This window comes from Caretta caretta, chromosome 2 (genome assembly GCF_965140235.1).
Source record: "Caretta caretta isolate rCarCar2 chromosome 2, rCarCar1.hap1, whole genome shotgun sequence".
Taxonomy (NCBI): Eukaryota; Metazoa; Chordata; order Testudines; family Cheloniidae; genus Caretta; species Caretta caretta.
The window spans coordinates 178,892,467-178,912,186 of record NC_134207.1 but is presented as its reverse complement, the minus strand read 5'-3'; the positions used below and the strand labels follow the sequence as shown (position 1 = coordinate 178,912,186).

The window sequence follows — 19,720 nt, the reverse complement described above, 5'->3', positions numbered from 1 at the left end:
AGTCGGAGAACACTTCAATCTCTCTGGTCACGCGATTACAGACATGAAAGTTGTGATATTATAACAAAAAAACTTAAAAAAAAAAGTCATTATGCAAGGTAACCTATTTCCCCTTGTTTTTTGCTACTTTTTTCTGGTCACGCGATTACAGACATGAAAGTTGTGATATTATAATAAAAAAACTTCAAATCCAGACTCCAGCGAGTCTTTTTCTCTACTTTTTTCTGGTCACGCGATTACAGACATGAAAGTTGTGATATTATAACAAAAAAACTTCAAATCCAGACTCCAGCGAGAAACTGTTGAATTGGAATTCATTTGCAAATTTGATACAATTAACTTAGGCTTGAATAGAAACTGGGAGTGGCTAAGTCATTATGCAAGGTAACCTTTTTCCCCTTGTTTCCCCCCCCCCCCCGACGTTCTTGTTAAACCCTGGATTTATGCTGGAAATGGCCCACCTTGATTATCATACACATTATAAGGAGAGTGGTCACTTTAGATAAGCTATTACCAGCAAGAGAGTGGGGGGGGGGGGGGGGAGAAAACCTGGATTTCTGCTGGAAATGGCCCAACTTGATTATCATACACATTGTAAGGAGAGTGATCACTTTAGATAAGCTATTAGCAGCAGGAGAGTGGGGTGGGAGGAGGTATTTTTTCATGCTTTGTGTATATATAAAAAGATCTTCTACACTTTCCACAGTATGCATCCGATGAAGTGAGCTGTAGCTCACGAAAGCTTATGCTCAAACAAATTGGTTAGTCTCTAAGGTGCCACAAGTACTCCTTTTCTTTTTGCGAATATAGACTAACACGGCTGTTACTCTGAAATGTGAATTCTGTAACTCAACTAAAGGAGCAAGCTTTGCTCACTGCAGAAAAGCCTCTTGATTTTCTCGTAATTTTATAAACCAGCACCCAGAACACTGGACATTCTACTTAATTTTCATCCAGGCAACATTTTATTTTATAACAGTGAGTGGTGGATAGGCTATTTTTTTAATAGCCTAATGAAATACCAATAACTTGCTTTTTGTTTTCCATCACAGAAATGGTCTCACATACTGATGGAGCAACTGAGCAATTAAAGATAAAGATGCACAGGAGACGTTAAACAGAATATTGATCTGTTATGAATTATAATGCTGGCATTATTCTGATTAGAATACACTTAGCAACAAGGGAATCACTGTTTAACTTTGCATAATACTAGTCAGCAAGTAATAAATTCTTTCCAGGAGACTAGGATCAGAAAATAAAAATAAAGTGCAAGATGCACTTGCTTGAACAATGGAGAAGAGAGAAAATTTAGGCCCAAATCCTTCATAATGTTTATTAGTACAAACTCCCACTAGAATCAGTGATATTTTTGCCTGAGAAAGGAACATGCAAGATTTGACACTTGTTTTTTTTTACTTTAGGCTGAATTAAAAAGCTAGGCATGTTCACAATTAGCTTATGCAGAAAAGAAGAAATAAAGCTTCAGGAATTGCTATCTTTTAGTATACAGAAAATGTCTGTGTTCTATATGAACCTATTCACAGTACATGAATTCTATTTAATAGTGATAACTTCCTTGCAAAGTAAAATAAAGCTAAGATATGAATATGTTTTATGTATTGTTTAAAATCCAAATCTCATTGCTCTATGCTAAGAGACCCTGGTTCAGTTCTGGTATCTGGCTTCTTCTGATTCATAGAACTTGGAAACTACGTAAAGGCAGCCTGCTCAGTGCCTGCAAAAAATGAACTGACTCGTGTTAGCCTGTAGTGATTCATCTGGCCAATTCAACAGCTGGTTTGATAGGCCCAGAAGAGGATTCTATTCTGTAGTCCTCAGCCAAGAGGTGGATGGTGGTGGGTAAACCTGAAGGAATCCTCAGGAATCCTAAGTCAGATGAAATTCCTCCATGGGAAAAAAAATTAAAAAGCTCAGTTCAAAGTGCCTCCAGAAAGACCATACAGTTGACTTTTTTGTTCAGTGACAGCTCTGTTTCATCAAGGTGCATAAGGAGGTGGCTAAACTAAAGCATGTGGTGATACTCAAGTGGTTAAGTATCTTGCTGGATCTGAACCTGAAGAAGAGCTCTGTGTAACTCGAAAGCATGTCTCTCTCACCAACAGAAGTTGCTCCAATAAAAAGATACTACCTCACCCACCTTGCCTCTCTCATATCCTGGGACTGACAGAGTTACAACAACATTGCATACAAGAAATGGTATTGGCTAAAGATTAAATGGCCCATATGTAGATTTTGATGAATGTATGTATCGATGGCAATGAGGCTGCCTAGCAGATCTCAGTACAGGGTAGACAAACTTCCTTTCCTGAGTTTGTCCGTGCTCCAAACTTTGATGCTTAATGAAAGGAAGATTATTTCTTCCATCTATTTTGGGAATGAACGCTGTGACAGTTGTGAGAACTGCTTCTCTGAGTTAAAACTAGTATACTGGAAGTCTTCTCTGAGGAGACCCAACTTCAGAAACTCATCCGACTGGAAATAGTAGCTATTGGGACATCTATTTTAATGGGTAGAAAGTATAGTGATACCTCTGGCAGGGGTCTGGGTAGTGCTGTATGGAGCAGAATGAGGTCCCAAGGCAGTTTTCTGTGAGCTCGTGAAAAAGGGTTGTTGCCCCCAAGGAAGTATTTAATGTTGGGATTCCTTTTCTTGAGCATGCTGATAACAGACTGTCAAGGTTCCTCCCCCACTCTGAACTCTAGGGTACAGATGTGGGGACCTGCATGAAAAACCTCCTAAACTTATCTTTACCAGCTTAGGTCAAAACTTCCCCAAGGTACAAAATATTCCACCCATTGTCCTTGGACTGGCCGCTACCACCACCAAACTAATACTGGTTACTGGGGAAGAGCTGTTTGGACGCGTCCTTCCCCCCAAAATACTTCCCAAAACCTTGCACCCCACTTCCTGGACAAGGTTTGGTAAAAAGCCTCACCCATTTGCCTAGGTGACTACAGACCCAGACCCTTGGATCTTAAGAACAATGAACAATCCTCCCAACACTTGCACCCCTCCTTTCCTGGGAAATGTTGGATAAAAAGCCTCACCAATTTGCATAGGTGACCACAGACCCAAACCCTTGGATCTGAGAACAATGAAAAAGCATTCAGTTTCTTACAAGAAGACTTTAAAAAAAAATAGAAGTAAATAGAAGTAAAGAAATCCCCCCTGTAAAATCAGGATGGTAGATATCTTACAGGGTAATTAGATTCAAAAACATAGAGAACCCCTCTAGGCAAAACCTTAAGTTACAAAAAAGATACACAGATAGAAATAGTTATTCTATTCAGCACAATTTCTTTTCTCAGCCATTTAAAGAAATCATAATCTAACACATACCTAGCTAGATTACTTACTAAAAGTTCTAAGACTCCATTCCTGGTCTATCCCCTGCAGAAACCAGCATATAGACAGACTATAGACAGACACACAGACCCTTTGTTTCTCTCCCTCCTCCCAGCTTTTGAAAGTATCTTGTCTCCTCATTGGTCATTTTGGTCAGGTGCCAGCGAGGTTACCTTTAGCTTCTTAACCCTTTACAGGTGAGAGGAGCTTTCCCCTGGCCAGGAAGGATTTCAAAGGGGTTTACCCTTCCCTTTATATTTATGACACAGACACTTGGCCTTTTTGCTTGGATATTCTGATACACCCATATTAAAGTCCTCCTGGCTGCTGGTGTGAGGAAGTGGGGTTCCTGAGAGAGGTGGAGGGTCAGGCAGGGAATCTCTGCCACCCCTTTCTACTTTAAATAGTACTCTGTAGCTTCTACCTCAGTGGATCACTATGTTCCAACTGGTGGATGCTGTGCTCTGTCTCTGGTACCCATTTCCTGGAATGAAATGGGATCTAAGTGAGCCTTCCTCCATTATCCCCAGTTGGCCTCTGACCTAAAGATCGCTCTGCCTAGTTTGCTAATCAGTGAATCCCTTAAAAATGTCTGATTCGCCTCATTCACCAGTTGATGGAGAGGAGAATTTACAATGGGACTGTGGTCTCTGCCAATGGATGTGATAGTGTGAGATGTGGAAGGAACAACAAATAATACTGGACAGGTCTCCTGTGCACTCTTGGTTCACTGAAGCATGCCTGTGTCTGAGATCAGAATTCCCAACAGGCTCCAAAAGTGATTGGATTTTTGTTTCTGTTTATGGCTTTTGTGGCCATTTTCAGTTAATATTCATCTGAAATAAGACTTTGTACCAGATAATATTCTTTCTCATCCCAGACCTTTGATTGACTTCCCTGGTACCATGTGTCTGTATTTATTATGAATCCAACATATTCCAGAAACCATATGACTCTGTGGTTAGATTCAACTCTCGCTGTACAGAGTTCTGATAAGAAAAATTATCCAGAAAAAGATAGAAGTGATTTTTCTTCTTCTTTAAGCCAGTATTAACACTAACACAATCCTGGAAGAAACGTTAGCATAGCTTGTGACAGCATGTGCAGGAGCTTAGAGTGTCATAACTGATCATAATTTTTTTTCCCAGAGGGTGGGGTGGTCTGTTGCCATCTGAGAGTTTTCATGCCCACAAAGGAAACTGAGGTGATGTCTTTCTGGAACTGGCTGCCTGTGAAGTGCCAGTGTATTGAGAAGGCCATTCTTTCAGTTAACCATCTTCCTTAGTTAGAACCACTGGGTCTTCGACCATCAGAGGAGATAGTGTAACTACTGAAGGTAAATGTGGCTATTTTGAATTTGGACTGATATGCACTGAGGAACATTCTGGCCTTATAAAATGTGGGCTAAGGGTTAGAAGTAAATAAATGGTGGGCCAAAAAGAGATCCCTTGCTGCCTTGTTATTCTTCCACATCTGGGTTTCTGCCCCTCTTCTCACTCCTTGGCCAGCTGCTTGGAGGAGGTCGAAGCATGGAAACAAAGTGGGCATTGGAGAATGGTTCTGTGTCCAGTGCTGTCCATCCATGATTTATGGGGAAAATGGATGGGTAGGAGGAGGATGGTATGACCATCAGAGGCATGGCTGCTAATGTAGGCTATAGGAACCCAGGCACAATCTTCCATCTGGCTTCACTGCTTTAACACAGATAGAGGCGGGGTGGTTGCTAGCCCCTGTAGCCAGTTCTTTCCTGTTAGGGAATGGGGAGTGGGGGAAGATGACCCTGCCTGGATAAGTAGGGGTATGGACTGCATTCTGCTCACAGAACTCATCAAGATCCCCCAATGAGACACTTGATAAGGGAGGGAGAAAGTGAAACAGACCTTTCTTTTATTCTCTGGCATTTCTCAATTTAGCTCACTCACTGAAGCCTGCAGGGGCATCGGTGGCTGCAAACACCCCAGAAGGGGAAGCAAAGCTGAAGGGACAATCTCCCCAGAATTCAAATGCAGCCCTAGGGCACAGCTGGGAATCAGATGGATGCATTATTGAGCCAAATTGCTAGTCAGAGATTTTAAGTAAAGTTTGGAATTTCCCTTAAAATGTTCTCTGACTGGGAGGTTTGGTTGAGTTGCTTTGAAAGCTGAGAAATGCTACATTCATCAGAATGGGTGTTAATTCAGATGCACAATGATAATATTCAGATAATATCTGAACTTTGTCAACTATTTCACTGTTGATCAAAGCAAGGACAAACCAAGAGAAGGCATATTATGAAGACCTATGCAAACGGACAGGCTTTTGTTTTTCCATAATCAAGCACTAGGAACCAAGCAGAGCCTATGGATACATCTGAACCCCACTGAGGGGGAATGCAGCCCAAGGAGCCCAATCGAGCTCAGAGAGCATGCATGATCAGATTTTGAACATCTGCACTATCTACTCAAAATGGTGTCAATTTGGAACATCACATGGGCAGGGCTTATTTTGTGGGTGGAGTTTAGAAAAGGAATGGTAATACTTTCCCCCTCAGTTCAACCTCTTGCCCTAAGTCATGGTTATGTCCTGATTTAGTGCTATCTAGATTCTGCTGTGCCCATGACTGCTCATTATTTACAGTCTGTCCAGACTGAGAAGATAAATAAAAGTAGCATCATCAGCCTTGTTTGCCCACAGCAAGACTTCCAGCAGGAAAATACCACTACAGCAAATTCTTCAAAAACAAATTATCTTAGACAAAATTTTGTTGAAATAGGAGATTCCCCCCACTCCTTTCATCTTCCTTCTTATTTCTTCTTCTATTACTAGAGTCATTTGGCTAAAAATTACATCTTACAGGAACTTTGTTTCTTAACAGGGCCTCATTCCTCCCACCTTTGCTCCACCAAAGAGAAAACATATACCTCTGTTTTTTGACATCACAATTAGTTGCCATGCAAATGGCACTGACATTACCAAGAAATGATTATGGCTTCCCACTCGACAATAAGCAGCTGCAGAAGAGGAAGTAGAAAAATGCCCCATGTTAATGTAAAGGTCCCTGTTAAAAATCTTGGAAAAGAGAAAAATACAAGATCCTTGCATGGCCCAACAGCTCCCAGGTCTGCTCTCTGCTTTGGGCCCAGTGACTCACGGTATCTCCATCTCCCTCCAGGCCTCAGAAAGGTGAGTGAAGAACCACCCTCCCAGAACAGTGACTGCTGCTGTCTCCCGTCCCTTGAGCCTTGGGATGGAGAAGTGAAGATCCACCTGGACAAGCAATTCCTGAATTGCTCCTGGGCCTCATGGAGTGGGGAGTGCAAATCCTTTACCTCAGTGGCTCTCTGCACCCCTCTCCATTAATTGCAAGGACACTGAGCAAGAGCCCAACTGGGGCTGGCCAGTCTGGAGCAAGTGAGGCGGGGGGAGGAAAGAGCAGTGTCTGTATGGGAGATACACCAGTGAGTGGCATGGGTAGGGACTGATTCAGGGAGGGTATCACAAACACAGACAGTCTCACGCTCCCAAAGCCAATTCTCATGTGCCATACTAAAATGTGGAGGACCAACCCTGATGCTCCCCGAGTCCTAGTCACCTCTCCCATGAGTGAGTTTCTGGATTGTAAGAGAGGGTATGAACAACCAGAGGTGATGGAGATACAAATCGGTCCCTAATGGCTTCTCATTTAAAGTGACCATTTCACCATGTTAGCTCTTTTCTAATGGGGCTGTTTTTATAGAAAACATCTTGATACAGGTGAACTTTTAAAAAAATAAATTTGTTATTTTCACTTACATGTGAAACATTTTAGATAAATAAAACAGATCTTTTGTATCCCAAGTACATTCAACAACAGATGGAGAAATAACTTCTTGGGCCTGAACTATTTGAATGTCTTTACATGTGAGCTAAACCGCAAGCAAAGGGAAGAACAGAAAGACTATGGTTAAACCTCTGGAGACCTGGATTCATACTTGTTTTACATAACAAATGAAATAATCTTGGTAGAATTCATCTAATTCTTAGTGGGTATTAATTCACACTAGAAAGGTGCCATGGAATTCAATATAATTAGTCACCTCTGATCAGTACAGCAAGGAGTAATGGAGGTTAGAATTTAGAGTACATTGTAAGCAGAGTACATAATAAGTTCTTTGGGACAGAAAGTATCTCATCATATGTGTACCTACAGTACCTAGCCCAATGAAGCTCCAATCTTGATTGGGGTGCCTGTGCGCTGTTGTGAAATAAATATTATTAATACATCAATAGGGCAGTACAGGAAGAATACACACTATAGTCTAATGTTCATGTTCATCTTAAGACTTTGACAACTACTAAGAAAACAAGCAAAGAAATGCCTCCCCTTTGTAAAATACAACTACAATTTTGCATTTGCAGTATTAATTTGGGTGAGATTCTGTTTTCAGTTATACTGTTGTACATCCACAGTCACTCCAGTGAGTTACATGATATTATGTTCAAGAGAGTGCCTGCAGTTTCAGAATGGTGTTGCATGAAATCAGAACTTGGCCCTTTATTACAAATGTTGGGCCCAATCCTGTGGTCCCTTTGCAAGCAAAACTTGAACTGAGTTTTGTTTACATGAGGACTGCTGGATGAAATCCTTTAACTGTAAATCTTCACACAATGTGTCTGACCTGTTGCCAGAAAGCATGTTCATCACAATCAATGAATTCAAATACACCCCAATTTTTTGGTGTTACACAAACCAAACAAGAAACTGACCTCTTGTCGTTTGAAGTTTTGAATATATTCTTCAAATTGTTCATCTTTTGTTTCATCAGCTTTCCCTAGCTTTTGAAGTACCTAAATTGGAAAGAAGAAAAAAAAAAGAATTGCATTATGTCTAGTAAGGAGAATATTTGGAGTCACAATAGAACAAAATCTTGACTTTAACTGCCTCTGTTCTCACCAGAGCTGCTGTTATGTTTTAATGGCATTTTACTTTTTAGCTGTGGTATGCACTACAATGTATAATCTGTCTCCAAAGTACATACATGATACTACTACCTTTGCAAAAAATAAAGGAAGATTATAGACACAAAACTCTGAAACATTTTGTGTGTGTGTGGGAGGAAGAGTGTGCATACATGGAATGTGTGGAGTTCTTGCTCCCTTTTTATGAAGCAATACATATTTCTGACACTGAAATAACCCCAAGGTTCAAAGAAAGAGAGAGATTTTCTGGAAACATCAGCTTCAGTCTGAGTGTGATGGAGCAAAGATCAAAATTCATAGACCTTTTCTACATCTTATGGCTCATCCTATGTTACGCTATTAACATGATCCTGATTTGTATGGCTTTTAACAAGAAATATAGAGTGAAAAACTGAAAATCACAAATAACTATTTTAAACTTGTACTGGAATTGGTATTTAGTCCTCCCATTCATTCAAACGTACTTTATTATGAGTGTTATATATAAGAGATTTGTAGCAGGGCTAGTCATGTGATAATAATTTGGAAAACCATGCAATCCTGCTATACTTTTCATCTGTTTGCCTACCTACATGCACTCGATCATTAAAATCCCTCTCCTCAGCTCTTATTTTAATATTCCAAACAAAAGTTTAATTCTTTCCCCCAAAGTGTGGAATTTCTCTACAATTTAATTTATTTATTTATACACACACACACACACGAGGGGTGAAATCCTGGCACCATTGAAACCAATGGTAAAACTTTACTGACTTCAGTGAAGCTAAGATTTTACCAGAGGTGTGTAGCTGTTGGCCCTGCCACTAAAAATCTTCCAGAGTTTCCTACATCAGGGGACAAGCACAAATGGCAGAGACAGAGCAGAAATATAAACAATGAATTAGCAACATCTCCTAGTCTGCAGAAAACAAGTACTTTATGCACCTGATCCACTCATTATCTTCTCTCTAATTTCCACTAATCATGCCTTGGACTGGTTAGAGGCCACAAAAACTGGGCCAGTAAAGGAGAACAGAAGTGCAGCACGGCTGGTAATGATGATAAAGGTGAATGTACTGTATGCCAACACCTTGCAATATCCTGGACAAACCTTAAACTTAATTCAATAAGTATTTTAGGAGTTCACTGTATTAAAAATGCAAATGTTCATGTACTATTGAGGGATTGTATGTATTTCCATGGGGGCGGGGGACCACAGCCTCCCAGGAACTAAGTGGAGGTTGGTCAGGTAAACGGTTTAGGTGGGTGGTTAGCAAATTCACACAGAGAGCCTCCAGAGAGCTACGACCACCTGAAGAGAATCTCACCTATACTGGTTCAAACTGGATTTTTGGGGACCAACAGACAAAGAAAGGAATTTTGGTTAAATAGCTTGAGTTAAAAGTGACTTGGGGACTTCCTTCTGATCCAGCAAACAGACAGGACCTCTGGTTCAATGGAGGGTGTATCCCCCAATCCTTAGGGAAGAACTTTCAAATACTGAGAGCCCATAAGGCTGATGGTGCTTGTTCTGAGCTGAACCTGTGATGAACTTGTGACCACAGGGAGAACCCCTAGGTAGAGTTTGAAGGACTGTTCCCTGGCCGGAGACCTTGTGGAGTTGGGGTGATCTGTGGTAAGCTTATTAGCATGCATGTATTGTGTTAGTAGGTTTTCTCTGAATGCTTTCATTTTAAGAATAAATGTGCTTGCTTACATAGAGCTGTGTGATAACCTAACTGTGGCAATCATGCTGTGTACCATCTCTGAGGAGAGAAGTGAAGCAGGCCTGCTTAGGCAGTCTGTCTTTTGCTGGGGATATCACAGTATAGTCAGGGAACGGTGCAGCCTGCAAATACCCTTGGGAAGGGAGACCCAGGTCTCCACCCAAAAGAGGTGACAGCTGACAAGCCAGGGGCCTAGAGTAGATGCATTTATTGGACCACAGAAGGGGAATATAGGTGCAGCTGCCCTGAACTGTGACACAATGATGATTATGATATTGTTAATGCACTGAAGGTAGTTTCTGACATATCCACTATAGGCAGATACTGAAGAGTTAGGAGTAAGGACAAATAATTTTAAAAGCTAGTAGTTTACTGGTCTTAAGCACGTTTTAGATTTCTGTTAATCTCAGTTGTATTTTTTAGCCTGTTGTGACTGGTCACTTGTCAACTTTCCTCACCAAACACTCACCAACTTCCTGTGCATCACATCTTTATGCACGTTGACAGAAGAAAACTGAATCTTTGACAAAGATGGAGCAAATGAAGCCACTTGAATCAGGTCTAGAAGCAGTCACATGCTAGCTACCAAAAATAATTATATAGCCCACATTACTGTAGTATCTGAGTGCCTCAATCTTTCAGAACATAAGAATGGCCATACTGGATCAGACCAAAGGTCCTTTCAGCCCAGTATCCTGTCTGCTGACAGTGGCCAATGCCACTGCTGACACTGGCCAATTCCCTCAGAGGGAGGGAACCTAACAGGTAATGATCAAGTGTCTCTCCTGCCATCCATCTCCACCCTCTGACAAACAGAGGTTAGGAACACCATTCCTTACCCAACCTGGTTAATAGCCATTAATGGACTTAACCTCCATGAATTTATCCAGTTCTCTTTTAAACCCTGTTATAGTCCTAGCCTTCATAACCTCCTCAGGCAAGGAGTTCCACAGGTTGACTGTGTGCTGTGTGAAGAACTTCCTTTTATTTGTTTTAAACCTGCTGCCCATTAATTTCATTTGGTGGCCCCTAGTTCTTATATTATGGGAACAAGTAAATAACTTTTCCTTATTCCCTTTCTCCACACCACTCATGATTTTTATATACCTCTATCATCTCCCCCCTTAGTCTCCTCTTTTCCAAGCTGAAAAGTCCTAGCCTCTTTAAACTCACCATGTATTGGACCCATTCCAAACCCTTAATCATTTTAGTTGCCCTTTGCTGAACTTTTTCTAATGCCAGTATATCTTTTTTGGGATGAGGAGACCACATCTGTACGCAGTATTCAAGATGTGGGCATACCATGTATATATCCTCACCACATGCCTGTGAGGTGGGGAATGGAGGAAGTATAATTATCTTAATTTTACAGATGGGGAGCTGAGGGATAGAATGCTTAATGACTTGCCCAAAGTCACACAAAATCTGCAGCAGAACAGAGAATCAAAATTGGATCTCCTGAGTCCCACGCTAGAGCCCTCACCATTGGACCATCTATCCAATCTCGCTTTCTTCAGGATTAGCATATTTTCCTGAAAATAAATGGTATTGCAGACAAATAGGAGAGGGTGCATGGGAGACCCAGAGGTACCAGAGAGCTACATTTTAGTGAAACCATGTATGGGATTGCAAAGTTAGGGAAAAAATTCAAAATTTTTAAGACTATCTTGATCTATGAAAGAATGCCACATGGGAAAGCCACATTTTCTAAACAGCTTGGACTACTGACTAGAGTAATATATCCAAGTCATACAAATATGAAGTTAGCAGGTAGAATAAACAGAGACTCAGTTACTTGTGGTATGAGTAATAACCAAGTGAAAGCAAGGTTATTGCAGGAAATTGACTTGCCTTTATAAAGAAAAGTCGAAATTTGCTTTAGACTGTGTTTACCAAATGAAAGGTTAACAAACAGTGAAAAAAATGAAGTGCATCCAATTAAAAATGTATAGCAAGGACAGAATATTAAAAAAAATGGGGAATAAAAGGTTAGTTTGCAATAAATACAGGAAGCAATCATGAGTGCACTGTCATCCAAGGCATAAGAGCAACCATTTTCTAAGTGTGCTGCTCAGCTCCAAGCACAACTTTCAAAGAAATACAAAAGCAAAATACTTTCACGAACATACAGCATTGATGGTGAAAATGATGATATTACAGAAACAAGAGGTGTTAAGTTGAGTTTCTTTGTACATTTACAAAACAAAGCAAGAGTCTAAAACAGATTGGTGTGTACACCAGTAATAAATGAGCAAAAAGTGATTTTTTTAAAAAAAGACTAGCACTTGCAATGTAATCTCAGAAAAAGTATACAAAATAATCAGTGAATATCCAATTTTATAAGGGGCACAAAGGTGCAAAAGTAAAACCATGCAGGCATGTCATATAAGGACAGAAACCACTTAAAAGAGTTTGGAACAGCGGAAAAGGAAGTCCCAGGCTCTGCTCAGGTTAACAGCAATTTGCACATGCAGATGACCAAATAGGCATACAACTTGTAAAAACAAGGATGCAAAAGAAATTATTAAAATATTTGATGAGATGTTTAATGGACTAGGTTCAGGATATAACTCATTAATAGGACTGTCAAGATATTAAAAAAATTGTTATTAATCACACTGTTAAACAATAGAATACCATTTAAATATTTTTCAATGTTTTCTATATTTTCAAATACATTGATTTCAATTACAACAATACAAAGTGTACAATGCTCACTTTATTTTTGATTTAAAATATTTCCACTCTAAAAAACAAAAGAAATAGCATTTTTCAATTCATCTAATACAAGTACTGTAGTGCAATCTCTTTATCATGGAAGTTGAACTTACAAATGTAAAATTATGTACAAAAAATAACTGCATTCAAATGTAAAACAATGTAAAACTGTAGAGCCTACAAGTCCACTCAGTCTGACTTCTTGTTCAGCCAATCGCTCAGACAAACAAGTTTGTTTACATTTGCAGGAGATAATGCTGCCCATTTCTCATTTACAAGGTCACCTGAAAGTGAGTACAGGCATTCGTATTGAACTATCATAGCCGGCATCACAAGATAATTACATGCCAGATGGGCTAAAGATTCATATGTCCCTTCATGATTCAACCACCATTTCAGAGGACATGAGTCCATGCTGATAACAGGCTCTGCTCCATAATGATCCAAAGTAGTGTGGACCAATACATGTTCATTTTCATCCGCTGAGTCAGATGCCACCAGCAGAAGGTTGATTTCTTTTTTTGGACTTTTGGGTTCTGTAGTTTCTGCATCAGTGTGTCGCTCTTTTAAGACTTCTGAAAGCATGCTCCATACCTCGTCCCTCTCAGATTTTGGAAGGCACTTCAGATTTTTAAACCTTGGGTTGAATGCTGTAGAAATCTCACATTAGTACCTTCCTTGCATTTTTCAAATCTGCAGTGAAAGTGTTCTTAAAATGAACAACATGTGCTGGGTCATCATCCAAGACTGCTAAAACATGAAATATATGGCAGAATGCACGTAAAATAGAGCAGGGGACATACAATTCTCCCCCAAGGAGTGCAGTCACAAATTGAATAAATACATTATTTTTTTAATGAGCGTCATCAGCATGGAAGCATGTCCTCTGGAATGGTGGCTGAAGCATGAAGGGGCATACGAATGTTTAGCATATCTGGCACCTAAATACCTTGCAATGTTGGCTGCAAAAGTGCCATGCAAACGCCTGTTTTCCCTTCTGTTGACATTGTAAATAAGAAGAGGGCGGCATTATCTCCTGTAAATGTAAACAAATTTGTTTCTCTTAGCAATTGGCTGAACAAGAAGTAGGACTGAGTGGACTTGTAGGCTCTAAAGTTTTACACATTTTATTTTTTGAGTGCAATTATGTAACAAAAAACCCCCTAAGTTTGTAAGTTGCACTTTTACAATAAAGAGATTGCACTACAGTACTTGTATGAGGTAAATTGAAAAATACTATTTCTTTTGTTTATAATTTTTACAGTGCAAATATGTGTAATCAAAAATAATACATAAAGTGATCATTGTACACTGTGCTCTGTATTGTAATTGAAATTAATATATTTGAAATTGTAGAAAAACATGCAAAATATTTAATACATTTTAATTGGTATTCTATTATTTAACAGTGCGATTAAAACTGCGATTAATTGTGATTAACTTTTTTTAGTCGTGATTCATTTTTTTGAGTTAATCACGTGAGTTAACTGCGAGTAATCAACCAGTCCTACTCATTAATATAGATATCAGCATGCCACATAAAGTCCCATTAGTATTGAGAATAAAGTAAATGCTGAATTTGATCAGCTAGTAAAACTAGACGTTATTGAGTGAACGGACACCAACTGATTGGATTAGGAGTATGGTCACCATAATAAAACCAAACAATTTAACAATCTGTATAGACCTAGACAATTTGAATAAGGCCGTCAAAAGAGAATGCTGTTGCTTGCAAACAGTTATAAAGAGGACACGTCTAGTCTTCAAAATGAAAGATTATTTTCATTTTTGGATGCAAGCCAAGGGTTTTGTCAGATTTAACTCAATACAGTAATGTAAAATTCTGCATCTCCAACCAACCTTTTGGTAGATATATGATTGAGCAACTGCCCTTCTAGATTCCCCGAGCAACTGAGGTCTATGAAATTTAGAGCCACCCTCTCTTGCACCCAAACCCCAACCAAAATTTACAGCCCAAGATCTTAGTTGATGCAAACTCACATCGGTTGGGGGCTGCCCCGATACAAAACATATTTCCAATAGGATACACTTTTAAGCACTGACTAAAATACAAAAGAACAAAAGAAATTCTAAGATTGAAAAAGAAATTCTGGCAATAGTTTTGGGTTGTGAGCAGTTCCATGAATACAGTTATAGGCAGAAATCGGTTAAGGTCAAAACAGACCATATGGAAGCCATTTTACAGAAACTAAAGTGCAAAGTATCACAAATACTGCAGAAAATAATCACAAAACTGTAAAAGTATTTCTTCGATGTGAAAAACAGGTTTGGAAAGGAGCTTCTTATAATGGACATGTTTTCAAGAATGCCTATTCATTAGGAAAGCAAGGAACTGCAGGAGGAGGAGTTTGAAGTAAATACGGGGTGAAAGTAAGGCGGTATGAGCCGCTACGGCATACCGATAAAAAGTGGCTGCCGCTACCAGCCCCTACCGCCTTACTTTAAAGTGCTGCCATGGCAAAGGACCCTATTTAAAGCGCTGCCATGGCAGCGCTTTATTGTCGCTGCTCCTTTTGTACCCCCCAGGCTGCCAGTGGAGGGGGGAGGTGGGGCAAAAGGAGAAGCTGCCCCGGGAAAGGTAATTTAAAAGGGCCCGGGGCTCTGGCTGCTGCTGCCCGGGCCCTTTAAATCGCCACTGGAGGGCCCTTTAAATCGCCCAGCCCCTTCTGCCTGAGGCCCCGCCCCTTCCAGGGGGCCGGAGCCAGCCCCCATACCTGTAAGTTTTCAATTTTACTTTCATGCCTGAGTAAATATGACTGTAGTTCAGTTGTACCCATTGCTAAACTAATGTGTGATGTCTCAGAAGGAAAACACAAAACACAGAATGACTCAATTTCAAAGCAGCCTAAGAGTAATTCTAAATCAGTGGACACCAACCGGTAGATCACAATCGACTGGTCGATCCTGCAGCCTCTGACAGTCGATCGTGATCTCCAGCCACTAAAAGTCTGGCGGCGCAGTGGGGCTAAGGCAGGCTCCCTAGCCCCGCGCTGCTCCTGGAAGCAGCCAACCCACCCCTAAGGCCCCAGGGGGGCAAGGGGTCTCCATGCATTGCTCCTGCCTGCAAGCACCGTCCTGACAGGTCCCATTGGCCGGGAATGGGGAACTGTGGCCAATGGGAGCTGCGGGGGCAGTGCCTGAAGAGAGGGGCAGAACATGGAGCCACGTCCCCTCCTCCACCAAGGGGCCGCAGGGATGTGATGGCCACTTCCAGGAGCGGCATGGAGCCGGGGCAGGCAGGGACCCTGCCTTAGCCCCACTCTGCCATCGACTGGAAGCTGTCCAAGGTAAGTGCCACCCTGTGGGATCCTGCACCCCTCCCACACCCCAACCCTACAGCCAGAACCCCATACCCCCACTTGCATCCCAACACTCTGCCCCAGCCCAGAGTGCCCTCCTCCAAACTCCCTCCCAGAGCCCACACCCCGCATCCCCTCCTGCATCCAAACCCCCTCCCCCAGCCTCAGCCCAGCCCAGAGCCCCCTCCCACACTCGAAAACCCTTGGCCCCAGCCCAGAGCCCACACCCTGCTCCCACACCCAACCCCCTGCCCCAGCCTGATGAAAGTGAGTGATGGTGGGGGAGAGCAAGTGATGAGGGAATGGGGATAGAGAGAGTGGGGCGGGACCTCAGGGATGGTGTGGGGTAGATCCTGGGTTGCACTCAAATTCAAAAAGTGATCTTGTACATAAAAAGGTTGGAGACGACTACTCTAAACAGATGACCAACAGAACACCTTGAAACATAGCTATTTAGGACTATGGAGATGAAATGGTTTCATGTGATTGGATTCTGCACAAAGGACCCAGTATCATAAAACCACAAAGAATCAAGCTAGAAAATGCTATGCATAATCCATAGTGCCCATGTGGTATTGAGAAGCATCAGACTAAAGCCAAATGTGGCCTGCTATAGCCAGGCATAAATGTTGCCTTTGAAGACATTCTATCCAAGCATGAAATCTGCAAAAAAACCAGATCCAAAGCCCACCATCTCTCATTCACTTCAACGGACATTGAATGAAACCCTAAACAGAGAAAACAGAATGCAAAAGAGCCACTGAAATGACAGGAAAATCCTGATTTCTGACAATTGACTTTGGGGCAACTACAACAGAACTATACATCAGTAAACAAGCACAAAAGAAATATTACAACAAGATTGTCTCACAGTTATCCCTACTGAAAAGGGGAACAGGACAAGGCAGTTTGTGATGTGCTTTGGTGAACCATGTTACAGTATCTAGATGTAAGGTATATCTATATACAAGACACTTATTTCAATTGTCTGCTTTTCTGTTTGGCAAATTTCAGAAAAATGTCATGTTTTGGCATGATGATTCTAAGAACAATTTTGTCCAGGTCTGTTACGTCTCCTGGCCCTGATTCCTTGCCAATAATGATTCCTCAACGTGGAAAGAAAGGAAGATGTAAGTTTCCTGATTGTTTTGCTTTCATTTATATGTTAGGATTAAAAACAATTACTATACCATTACTCTACAGATTTAATAAAAACAGTCCCTTAGACATCTGCTTAAATTCTTCCTGCAATTGTTTATTGTGGGCCTTATGCAGTATAAAATATAAAAATAGGTATACTTCAAATTTCTGTAACAACTTCCACTGAAATATCTCAAATCGTTTTAAAAGCATTATTGAACTGTACTCCGATATGGGGGAGTATTATTTGTTATAGATAGGGAAACAGACACAGAGAGATCAACAAGGCCAATATTTTCCAAATTACGTACCAAAAGGAAATCAAGTCATTTATTTAAATGCCTACATTGAGGCACCATCATTTAAAATTTTTGGTCTATTGGCTGGATAACATAAGAGAGTATCAGCCTGCTATTACTTCTAGCTAATCAATTTAGCCTTTTAGCTTAAGGTAGAATCCTGTCCTTTGGAGTTTGATTCAATCCCAGTTCATAGCTGAACCAGGAGGTCATTACATCATGTTTTATGTAATGTTAATAACTTAATTAACTGGCTCTTAGTACCCAAAACATATCTAAATGAGTTAAAATGTTCATTATTTAATTAGGAAAAAATACACACATATGCAAATAGCATTTTATCTTCATTTCAACTATATAAATATAGCCTGGTTTCATCAGGTACAGCTTCCATTGCCTGGAATAGGAGTTGTGTTTGATTATCCCAGGGCTGAATTTCATCCTTCGTTTTCTTCACTCCTACCACCGCCCAGAGCACAAGGTTATTCTTGGACCATATTATTATGTTGCCATTGTTTTTTGGCAGTGCCATCAGCTGACGACTGCAGAATGTTTGCACAGGCCTCAATTTTCATTAATTCATACTCCATGGCTGTGAAAAAATCCATTTGTCATTTATTCAAAGCTAACATCTGAAAAGCTAACATCTGTCAAACCATTTAAAACAACAGCATACACTTCAGTGTTTATCAAAGAAGAGCTGTGGAAGGCTTGGAAGAATATCGCAGCAAACCTCTTCACTGATAAATAACTGCTCTTTGTCCCCTTGATAATTTATCAAGTGACTTCCTATAATAGAGCTACTTCAGGCATGCTTGAGGACTGCACTTAGCAACCCTGCTAACAGAGTAGCTGAATCAGCAACGATGATGCACTGGACTGTTTTTCAAATATCAAGAAGAACCATTGACATGTAAAGCACAGAACCAATCTGGAAAGCCTGCTCCGTATCACTAATGAACAAGCAATAACCCTCCAGTCCAGAGTGTGCAGGAGACTTTCCTGATTTCCCCCCCCTCACACACACACACAAATTATTACATGTTCAGAAGATGACACCGAGGAGCAAAGCTGACAAATTTACACCTGCTCAGTCACATAAAACAAAGAAATGGAAAATTTAAGAAAAGCAGCTAACCTCACATGCGCTCTTCCTAGACATCATACATGCAAAGCAAAAAATTGTTCTAAGGCAGTAGTTCTCAACCATGGGTATGTGTACCTCTGGGGGCTCACAGAGGTCTTCCATGGGATACATCAACTCGTCTAGATATTTGCCTAGTTTTACAATGGGCTACATAAAAAGCACCAGCAAAGTCAGTACAAACTAAAGTTTCATATAGATAACGACTTATTTATACTGCTAAGTACAATATTTATATTCCAATTGATTTATTTTATAATTACATGATAAAAATGAGAAAGTAAACCATTTTTCAGTAATAGTGTGCTGTGACACTTGTGTATTTTTATGTCTGATTTTGTAAGCAACTAGTTTTTAAGTGAGGTGAAACTTGGGGGTACACAAGACAATCAGACTCCTGAAAGGGGTACAGTAGTCTGGAAAGGTTGGAAGCCACTGCTCTAAGTAACACTCCCAATAACCTATCTTAACTGACCTGTTTACACTGAGCCCAAGGCTTCCAGTACAATTTTGTTTGACTTTTAGCTAAAGATTCCTTCTACCACAGCACCAAGTTTACTGAATTAATGCTGTAGAGAAAACCTGACTTCTTTTGATAAACAACAGCAAATCCCTTTGCTACTGAATGTAGCAGTTCATGCTGGGCTCCTCTGAGCTTTAGGACACCAAACACTTCAGTGGCCATCCAGGAAGCAGTTATGCTCCTGCATATTTCACTGCAGAGGTATCTGCATTTCAATGGTGTTATATGAACATAATTTGCAGAGTACCATGGGAAGCTCCAGGATAAAAGGCTCTGTACAAATGTAAACCAATTGGCTGATCCATTCTCCCGAGTCAGGAAGCCTGAAGACTTACTTTACTGAAGGCTGCGTTTCTACTGTTAATTTTATGCCACCCTTTCTTAGTGTTTTGTGTATCATAAAGGGCCATGGGAACAGTTAGTTAACACACAAGAACAGCACTTCTATACTATTCATACAAGCATAAAATACTGTGATGTAGCACTGTTCTATTAATCAAAATAAGCACAGAAAATGTGAGCTTTGTACACAGCCTAAATGACAAAATGTGCAAATTATGCCA

The 19,720-nt window shown here is 40.6% G+C and overlaps 1 protein-coding gene across 8 annotated transcripts in view; it reads right to left on the bottom strand.

Moving 5' to 3' along the window:
* The window catches only part of AMPH (amphiphysin), a 176,048-nt gene that overhangs the window by 90,307 nt on the left and 66,021 nt on the right, over window positions 1-19,720 (bottom strand). For all 8 annotated transcript variants that reach the window (XM_048839155.2, XM_048839156.2, XM_048839159.2 and 5 more), the window contains exon 2: window positions 8,095-8,175. In XM_048839155.2, coding sequence (XP_048695112.1) covers window positions 8,095-8,175 — 81 coding nt within the window. The remainder of the gene's footprint in view (window positions 1-8,094; window positions 8,176-19,720) is intronic.